This window comes from Sprattus sprattus (genome assembly GCF_963457725.1).
Source record: "Sprattus sprattus genome assembly, chromosome: 7".
Taxonomy (NCBI): Eukaryota; Metazoa; Chordata; class Actinopteri; order Clupeiformes; family Clupeidae; genus Sprattus; species Sprattus sprattus.
In genome coordinates, this window is record NC_137926.1 from 6,400,285 (window position 1) to 6,410,284 (window position 10,000).

General features: G+C 46.1%; 2 protein-coding genes across 2 annotated transcripts in view; one reads left to right on the forward strand and one right to left on the reverse strand.

The window, feature by feature from the left end:
• Positions 1-3,381, forward strand: part of psmb7 (proteasome 20S subunit beta 7) — a 20,873-nt gene extending 17,492 nt beyond the window's left edge. Inside the window, exons 7-8 of the mRNA XM_080842520.1 lie at positions 2,299-2,450; positions 3,135-3,381. Of these exons, the coding sequence (XP_080698646.1) occupies positions 2,299-2,450; positions 3,135-3,246 (264 nt within the window). The 3' untranslated portion in view covers positions 3,247-3,381. The remainder of the gene's footprint in view (positions 1-2,298; positions 2,451-3,134) is intronic.
• Positions 3,382-3,530: 149 nt separating this feature from the next.
• nek6 (NIMA-related kinase 6) overlaps positions 3,531-10,000 on the reverse strand; it is a 60,903-nt gene continuing 54,433 nt past the window's right edge. The window contains exon 10 of the mRNA XM_080842938.1: positions 3,531-6,533. Coding sequence (XP_080699064.1) covers positions 6,423-6,533 — 111 coding nt within the window. The 3' untranslated portion in view covers positions 3,531-6,422. The remainder of the gene's footprint in view (positions 6,534-10,000) is intronic.

The following is a 10,000-nucleotide window of genomic DNA, read 5'->3' on the forward strand; positions in this document are numbered from 1 at the left end:
CTGTGACTGCTGTCCTCAGTGTGTCTCGTCTGTGACTGCTGTCCTCAGTGCAGTGTGTCTCGTCTGTGACTGATGTCCTCCTCAGTGCAGTGTGTCTCGTCTGTACCTGTGACTGCTGTCCTCCTCAGTGCAGTGTGTCTCGTCTGTGACTGATGTCCTCCTCAGTGCAGTGTGTCTCGTCTGTGACTGATGTCCTCCTCAGTGCAGTGTGTCTCGTCTGTGACTGCTGTCCTCCTCAGTGCAGTGTGTCTCGTCTGTGACTGATGTCCTCCTCAGTGCAGTGTGTCTCGTCTGTGACTGCTGTCCTCCTCAGTGCAGTGTGTCTCGTCTGTGACTGCTGTCCTCAGTGCAGTGTGTCTCGTCTGTGTCTGCTGTCCTCCTCAGTGCAGTGTGTCTCGTCTGTACCTGTGACTGCTGTCCTCCTCAGTGCAGTGTGTCTCGTCTGTGACTGATGTCCTCCTCAGTGCAGTGTGTCTCGTCTGTGACTGCTGTCCTCCTCAGTGCAGTGTGTCTCGTCTGTACCTGTGACTGCTGTCCTCCTCAGTGCAGTGTGTCTCGTCTGTGACTGCTGTCCTCCTCAGTGCAGTGTGTCTCGTCTGTGACTGATGTCCTCCTCAGTGCAGTGTGTCTCGTCTGTGACTGATGTCCTCCTCAGTGCAGTGTGTCTCGTCTGTACCTGTGACTGCTGTCCTCCTCAGTGCAGTGTGTCTCGTCTGTGACTGCTGTCCTCAGTGCAGTGTGTCTCGTCTGTACCTGTGACTGCTGTATTTTGGCGTCTCTTTCTGTGCCGCGTCATCAGACGAGCACTGCTACCGGGGGCGGCTAGCCTAGGGGTGTCACTGTCTGTGTTTGAGGTGCCATCAGACAGCCCCCGCCCCCCCCCCCACACACACACACACACACACACACACTCACACTCCCCCTGGGAGCATTTTGCTCCTGTGAAGTCAGGGATGGGGGTGCCGCAAGCAAACGAATGGCAGATCTGATCTGATCTCTCTTAATCACGTGCTGCAAAGTCTCTTCCCCCTGCAGTCACTGTCCTCAGGGCATTCCTCCAAGAAGCGAGCAGCGGGCGCACGTCTTACTCAAAGCCAGAGCGGGATGTCAGGAGGGGGCCAAATCATTAAAGACGAGAACTTCACTGGGCCTAATGAAACCCAAAATGCGTTTAAAGCTAAAGGATTCATTCAGATCGTTTGCGTTGTTGCTCTCGGGTGATGTTGCATCGTAGCAGGAAATAAGCCCCTTTTCCAGATTGGTGTAATCCTCGGTTAAAATGGCATCGGGGGCTGCGAGCCGCACCTCATGCTGTCCGTCTCTGCTGTTAGTTGCGGAGCAGGGGGGGTCAAAGGTCAGACTCCTGGGATTCGAGGCAGCCGCAAGGGCTTCCACAGCCGCTGACCCGACCTGCAGGGGTCACGCCCTCCACCACCGCCTCCACTCCAATGAGCAGGTCCATCTTTACTCTCCATCCGTCTCCCTCTCTCTCTCTCTCTCTTCCTCCACCTATAGTCTCCCCCCCCACTCCCCTCCTCTCTTGCCCTCTCCACCCAAACTCACCCAGGGGACCATTAAGCCCAAAATAATTGCCTCTGAAACACTCACCATGTAAACCCAGTGTGACCGTGTGCTCCGAGACACACACACACACACACACACACAGACACAGACAGACAGACAGTCCCAGACCCCTTTACTGAAGCGAGTGATCTTTTGTCTCTGCTGCTGCAGTTGTGGTGTAGCTCAAGCTCTTGATTAATACAGGTAAATAATGCATCATGTGTCTTTTCCTCGGCACACACATTAAAAGCCTGCCGAGGCTGAGCGGTAGCCGTGGCTACGGTGTGGCTAGCACCGTCAATGGCTCACTGGGGAAAACGGCATCTATTGTGTAAATTGCGTTGTTCAGCCAGATCATTTATCTTGCGCAATGTGATGGAAGTGTGTGTGTGTGTGTGTGTGTGTGTGTGTGTGTGTGTGTGTGTGTGGAGAACATCAATGTGCAACCATATTATTCTCCAATAGAGGGAGCCCTTGTTGTATACCCAGTACTCTGTGCAGCCCAGTGTCACAGCCTCTCAGATCATTGCATTGTAACCTCAATGCATTGGATACACATTTGAAAATGTATTTTTAAATAATCAGTTTAAATAATTGCAGGTGTTGCCATTTGCACAAATGCCCTCTTTAGTCATATCATTCCCACTGCTGTAGTTTTTTTTTATTATTATTATAATTATTATTATTGTTGAGTAATCCCAAATGCTCTTTGTGTGTTTCCTGTTCATTTGTCAGGAGGCCGATGCCAAGAGTCTGGTCCGTGATGCCATTGCAGCAGGTATCTTCAACGACCTTGGCTCCGGCAGCAACATTGACCTGTGTGTGATCACTAAGGGCAAGGTGGACTACCTGCGGCCCCACGATGAAGCCAACAAGAAGGGCGTCAGGTGAGGATCCCTGCTAACGTCCACTCAGTCAACCTTCACGTTTTATTAATACCCCAGACTGTCAATCAAAGCCTCCTGTGATGGCACACTCATTCATCTTTACATCTCACTGTATTCTGTTCATTGGCATGGCATGTCTGCAAGCATTTATGAATGATGGGAGACTTAACCATCTTACATTTTTATCTCTAATATAAGTTGGCATCATTGCATTAAACTAAGTGGTCATGCCATCACAGACGGAGGAGGTTGATGTTGTTAGTCGACCATGTAACTCAGGAATGGGTTGTATTAGCATGTTAACTTCTGCAATAGTATGGAACCTTGTCTGATTCGTGGATTTCTTTTGCCTGTTCTTGAAGAGTGAATGAGCTTGGGGCAATGCTTGCGTGAGTAAAGCGTGCGTGCGTGCGCGCGCGTGTGTGTGTGTGTGTGTTCATTCTTGCGGTGATTTTAGCTACAGAGTGAATAAAATTGCTTGTATTTGTCTGTAATCAACCTTCATTAGTGATTCTGTGGGAATCTTTCAGGATGTGGAGGAAAGGGGTCACTAGTCCACCCAAAGCAGTCCTTCACGGCAAGCTTTAGCCAAGTGCGTAATTAATGGTAAACATGTTTTTCTCTCGCTCTCTCTGTGTGTGTGTGTGTGTGTGTGTGTGTGTGTGGCGCCCCGCCCCTCAACAGAACTGGGGACTACAAGTACAAGCGTGGCACGACTGCTGTCCTGACCAAATCCATGACCCCTCTGGATCTGGAGGTGGTGGATGAGACGGTTCAGACCATGGACACCTCCTGAAGCCCCAGAGCCCCCAGAAGGCTTTACATGTGTAACCTCACTAATCCCCTCCCAGCCCCCTAATCTCTGTTAGAGGCTAGACTAGCATGTACTTTTTTTTCCATGGTTTACAATAAAATAAGTTGTGAGTAAGAATGTGTGTGTCTTTTAGGGGGTGGTGGGGGGGGATTCAAATACTCTCAATATATTTATACCTCTATCTTCAAAGAATACAAATCCTCGGAAGATTAGTACTTAAACAATGTGCCAAGAACTAGAGCTGTGCAAAAAAAACTCAGATTACATGAAGTCTGAATTATGCCATTTTTATTGCAATTAAACATGTACATATCTACTACAAAATGCAAGGAGGTGGCACTTAACATGTATCCACAGCATGTCATCACCAAAAGGAAGCGGTTGAAAAAACCTAAACAAACACAAACAATAATACAAAGAGAACATGTATATGTGAACTTTGTTAAATTCCAAAGGAAGTCTCAAAACATCTATGACATGGATTTTGGTATTAACTTCGTTAGTGTTGCAGTGGCAAAAGCTTTCCAAAAGAAACCCATAATGTTTCTAACACCGTTTACAACAATTTCTCTTTTAATACAAAGATTTTCGTTTGCAATTGAACCTGCTTCTCAAAATGTCTGCGCTGCCAACCCAAATTGGTCATCTTTGTTCTTCCCCTCAAATCTCTAAGATTTTAATTTGGCCGTCAAAATGTCCTGATTTTCTGGTCAATTGCGAGCGGTATTTAAAAGGATCCATGGGCATGTATTGATTTGCGTGAATGAGAGCATCTATAGTTACTGAACGGAGACGTCTTAGAAACCAGTCGAGACGTCCATGTTTTTATATTTTTTTTTTCTCAATGTGACACGAAATCCTGATTTAAATACAGTTGTCTCTAGCTAGTTTGCACCTGATTTAATTTAGGCTGCGGTAATTACCGTTATTTGATCATTCGCAAGCTCTAAAGCAATTGCTTTCGCAATATTGTAGCTTGAGCAAGCTATTGACTAATATTTAATTAGCATCTAATAGGCTTCAATCAGGGCCTCAGTGTTTTTTAAATATGTAAAGTCAGGGTCATTTTGAAAATAAGGAAACATGAATTAAGGGAAGAATGGAGTCCACTTAACACCAGCAAATTCAGGATGCAATGTCATGAAGGCAGTCAAAAAACAGAAGCTTACAAGACTTGGTTTATAGAACAGGACAATGATTCAAAGCATACCTCAAAATACACCATGAAGTACTTCATGAAAAGCAAACATGATCTTTTGGGATGCCCTGCAGGCACATCTTAAACAGGATTGAAAATCTTAAAGGTGCATTCAAGACACTAAAAGTATCTCAGAACTTGGAAGTGATCTGCACGGAGTGGTTGAAAATGCATCAAGCCTGTTTAATTGGCTGGTTTTCAGAACATAATGTGGAGTTAAAAAATACTTCAAAGATTAAATATGAGAATGAAAATGTGAAATTATGAAACCCAAAAAGCCAGTATTTTGAGTGCTCACACCTCCCTCTTAGAATCTTAGACTAGTCCTCATGTGCATATTATATCGAATAAGGTGTAGGAACAGACCTATCAGCCGCACATTAAAATGAGGAAAACCGCTCTATACACTGCAGTATATAGTCCACTTCTTGAGCTCACCACAAATGTCAATCTGGGCAGTCTAGATCCTGGCCTGCGGCTCAGCAGGACCCATGTGATGTTCATACTAAAGAGATCCTTAAATGCATTGAGTTCAAATAGCATGTAAAACACATCTTCTACGGTGACTGCATGAGTGGTTCTAACCTTCAATATATCTGTTAATGAGCATCACAGGCATACCCTGTTAGAAAAGAGGAGGGAATACAAATCATCCAATGGTATTTCCATTTTCCAAAACTAAGTAGAACACACAGGACAAGAAACACACTAAGGAAAATCAAGACAAAATTCCCATCACCCACTTCTTGCACCTCCTTGCAAAGTCAAACCATTCCGCAGAGGAAGAAAAACTAAAAACAAACATTCATAGAATTCTAAAGTAATATTATTATGTCCATGTGCCATTTCCAGCATCACAAGGCACTTGTTTACACTGTTACTATAGAGACTAAAAAGCTTATACTGTTCCATCTGTTGTCTGTGCTCCACTTTCACAGTCAACCTGCTGGCTGTCTCCAGATGCATGTTAAACCCTCCAGGAGTTCGTTCATGTGTGACCTTGACTTTGAGGTCAGCGACAGGCTGCAGAACGCATGTCTGCCCACCTTGCCACGTTTGTCTTGGCGAAAATGCAATAGGGCAAAAACAAAGCCTCTTGCAGGAAAAAGAAACAAACACACTAACGTCATAGAAACGCATCACATCTGGGAGAAAAGCATGATATGTACATAAAAAAAAAAAAAAGGAAAGAGCATAAATCTGAACACATCCGAGGTAAGTGATTAAACTGTGAGCATGGTTAACGTGAAGCACCTCAGTAAACTTTTCTTTTAGAAAAAAAAACACAATAGCATAAGAAAAAGCATAGACCAAGAGGCAGATTTTTGAAGCTGTCCATTGTACAAGGTGCGTTACAGAGCAGTAAAAGGCAAAGAGAGATTGAGAGCGAAGCTAAGAGAAACGGGTCTGGAATGCAACCCCTCTGCTCATCCGACAACCATGTCTGCGAGGCCTGCCTAACCGCCGTCTCATAATTATCATCATAAGCGTCATCATCATTATCATCATTGTTGTTCTAAGACATCGGGGGTTCTCTCCATCAGCCAATGGATGGGCAAGACTCCTCCCTACCAACAGTCACAAAGCCAATCACTGCGCAGTATCAATAAAAACAGTTGTCTATGACCAACTCACTTGTTTCGAGTCACAAGTGGGCCTCATCACACTTTTCCTCCTCTTAAAACTCATTCTTAAAACACATAACAAAGAAATGTTGAGTCCACTCATACTGCTGTGGAGAGAGAGAGAGAGCGCCATCTCCGTGTGAAGTCACCCTCCGGAGTCTTCTTCACGCGCTCCGTGCAGAGAGGAGGGTGAAGGGATCTGAAAGACCAGGTGGCGACGTCTTTATTTTCCTGTTGTTTTTGTTGTCGTTGTTGTTGTTGTTGTTGTTTTTTAAATAGTGTGTGGTTGTGTGGTCCGTGGACTTCCATCACAGGAGTCCCAGCGGGCGGCTGCCTCAGGTGCTGTCCATCCTCAGCTGCATCTGCATGGCGATCTGCAGCACCAACACGATGTCGGGCCTCTGGTCCGGGTCTGGGTTGATGCACATGCTCACCAGATCCCTCAGCTGCCAAAGAACACACATTATTGGAGACACACAAAAACAAAAATAACAATTCAATTCAATTCAATTCAATTTTATTTATATAGCGCTATAACAATACAATTGCCTCTAGGTGCTTTACAGAGCCCAGAGCCTGGACCCCCATAACAACAACATTAACCTTCAAGATCTCCTGTCATTCAAACTATCCAAGCAGGTTATTCTCTGTGTTGTTGTATCCGCCGTGTCAGAAAACCCACAAACATCTAAAAACAGGTTTCACAGTATGACCTATGACATATATCACCAAAACACAAGTTAGTCAGCTAGCTGGCTTTTAACAGAGGTATTTGAGCTTTTGTTGCTGTTTGCAGGGCAAGCCTAATATCTATCCAGTTAGCTTGCTGGTTTTTGTCTAAACCAGACATGCTTTTTTGAAGAGGAAATGGCCCATAAGATCTTTTTATTCTTTAGTCATAGTTCTTAAAATAGCCTCTTGTGTTTGTTCAAAATCAGTAGTTTAGTTTCTGTTCTCCTTCATGATGTCCATTTTTAAGAAAGAAAAGTGCCATTGTGTAAGAGTGCACACGGGCAACTACCCTTTGGTAGACACAAAACTCATGGGGTTGAGACGTACATGAAGGCGAAGGAATAAAGGCAAAACTCATGGGGTTGAGAGGTACATGAAGGCGAAGGAATAAAGGCAAAACTCATGGGGTTGAGACCTACATGAAGGCGAAGGAATAAAGGCTAAACTCATGGGGTTGAGACGTACAGTACATGAAGGCGAAGGAATAAAGGCAAATCTCTCATCAAGGCGCCTCAGGGTTCGTGTTTAACGAACTGCTGAACTAGATCCCTGGTAGAGCAATAAAGATGTCTTCACAGCTGGAAAAGTAACCAAATGTGTATTTGACCAACGTGGCCGTGGCAGCGGCGGCAGGAGGAGGATGGAAGTTAATATACGTCAGAATTATGCGGTCGAAGTGGGAGTGTTGTTTTAGCGGCCCGGGTCCTAGATTCTGGACCGTTGAGCCCATAAGGATCGAATCTCGGCTGGAGCTCAGGAGACTTCAACAGCTGCCCCATCCATTCAAACATACACGCTGTGTTTTAAGCCAGGAAGGATGTATTTTAGGAGCAGGGGGTCCACACTGAGGTACTATTTTAATCTTTTTCCTATGAGAACCTGGAGAGTCCTGCTAATGTTAATGGTGCTCTTTTACAGGCAAAGGGAAAAGCTTGAACGCTATTTGGTGTCCATCATTCAAGAATCAGGCCAATGAAAAAGCCAACGCCGATCCCAGCCAATGGAATAGCCAACACTGATCCCAGCCAATGGAATAGCCAACACTGATCCCAGCCAATGAAATAGCCAACGCCGATCCCAGCCAATGAAATAGCCAACGCTGATCCCAGCCAATGTAATAGCCAACACTGATCCCAGCCAATGAAAAAGCCAACGCTGATCCCATCCAATGAAATAGCCAACGTTGATCCCAGCCAATGAAATAGCCAACGCTGATCGCAGCCAATGAAATAGCCAACACTGATCCCAGCCAATGAAAAAGCCAACACTGATCCCAGCCAATGAAAAAGCCAACGCTGATCCCATCCAATGAAATAGCCAACGTTGATCCCAGCCAATGAAATAGCCAACGCTGATCGCAGCCAATGAAATAGCCAACACTGATCCCAGCCAATGAAAAAGCCAACACTGATCCCAGCCAATGAAAAAGCCAACGCTGATCCCAGCACAATGCTACCTGACCAGCAGCTAGCCTAGCGTGTCAGAAAAGAAACTCAACCGGATTATTTCACCTGCAGCTTGTGAAATGCAAAAGTGGTATTTTTGGTTGGAAAGCAAAAAAAAAAAAAAAAAAAGTTTATTAAGTAGCAATGACATTGTGTTGCTTAACAGCTACTGTCTTTTTTAAACAGTAAAATGTACAAAGTACTGCACATTTTCAGAGAGAGACAGTTTGTGTGTGTGTGCGTGCGTGTGTGTGTGTGTGTGTGTGTGTGTGTGTGTGTGTGTGTGTCTGGCATGGGAAGTGGGAAGCAGACACACATTCACGAGAGATTCCAGAGAGAGCACACCGAACCTTGCACCCGTCAATAAAAACAGATTTCTCAAACTGATCGGTGAGAGCCGACAAGCCCTGCTTAAGTCCTGACCTTTAAACGGCGAGACGCGTTTCACCGGGGTGTCACTCCGCCCGCCAAAAAAAACAGCCACGAAAAAAGAAAAAAAAAACCCCGAGAGTCAGGGTGAAGACAGGGAACGACGACATAGACGTGGGTGAGGAAAGGAGAGATGGGGGCGAGAGAGACGGGGGGGGGCTTGTAGCAGGTAATTCTCTGGAATGATGTATGAGCTGAGAAGCAGAGTGTGTTCGCCTCCATCTGGGAGCCCTGACTGTCAGTCAGTCAGTCGCTTAGCTGGCTGTGATGCAATTAGAACAGGACTGCAGCTGGCTCTAAGTCCACGGCTTCATGACTGCCATCCACCACTAGCTCAGGCAGTTCAACAGCACCACTAGCTCAGACAGTTCAACAGCACCACTAGCTCAGGCAGTTCAACAGCACCCCACACAGCTCCTTCATGACTGCTATCCAGCACTAGCTCAGACAGTTCAACAGCACCACTAGCTCAGACAGTTCAACAGCACCACTAGCTCAGACAGTTCAACAGCACCCCACACAGCTCCTTCATGACTGCTATCCAGCACTAGCTCAGACAGTTCAACAGCACCACTAGCTCAGACAGTTCAACAGCACCCCACACAGCTCCTTCATGACTGCTATCCAGCACTAGCTCAGACAGTTCAACAGCACCACTAGCTCAGACAGTTCAACAGCACCACTAGTTCAGACAGTTCAACAGCACCACTAGACAGTTCAACAGCACCACTAGCTCAGGCAGTTCAACAGCACCACTAGACAGTTCAACAGCACCACTCGCTCAGACAGTTCAACAGCACCACTAGCTCAGACAGTTCAACAGCACCACTAGCTCACACAGTTCAACAGCACCCTGCTCAGACAGTTCAACAGCACCACTAGCTCACACAGTTCAACAGCACCCTGCTCAGACAGTTCAACAGCACCCTGCTCAGACAGTTCAACAGCACCCTGCTCACACAGTTCAACAGCACCCTGCTCAGACAGTTCAACAGCACCACTAGCTCACACAGTTCAACAGCACCCTGCTCAGACAGTTCAACAGCACCACTAGCTCACACAGTTCAACAGCACCCTGCTCAGACAGTTCAACAGCACCACTAGCTCACACAGTTCAACAGCACCCTGCTCAGACAGTTCAACAGCACCACTAGCTCACACAGTTCAACAGCACCCTGCTCAGACAGTTCAACAGCACCACTAGCTCACACAGTTCAACAGCACCCTGCTCAGACAGTTCAACAGCACCACTAGCTCAGACAGTTCAACAGCACCCTGCTCAGACAGTTCAACAGCACCACTAGCTC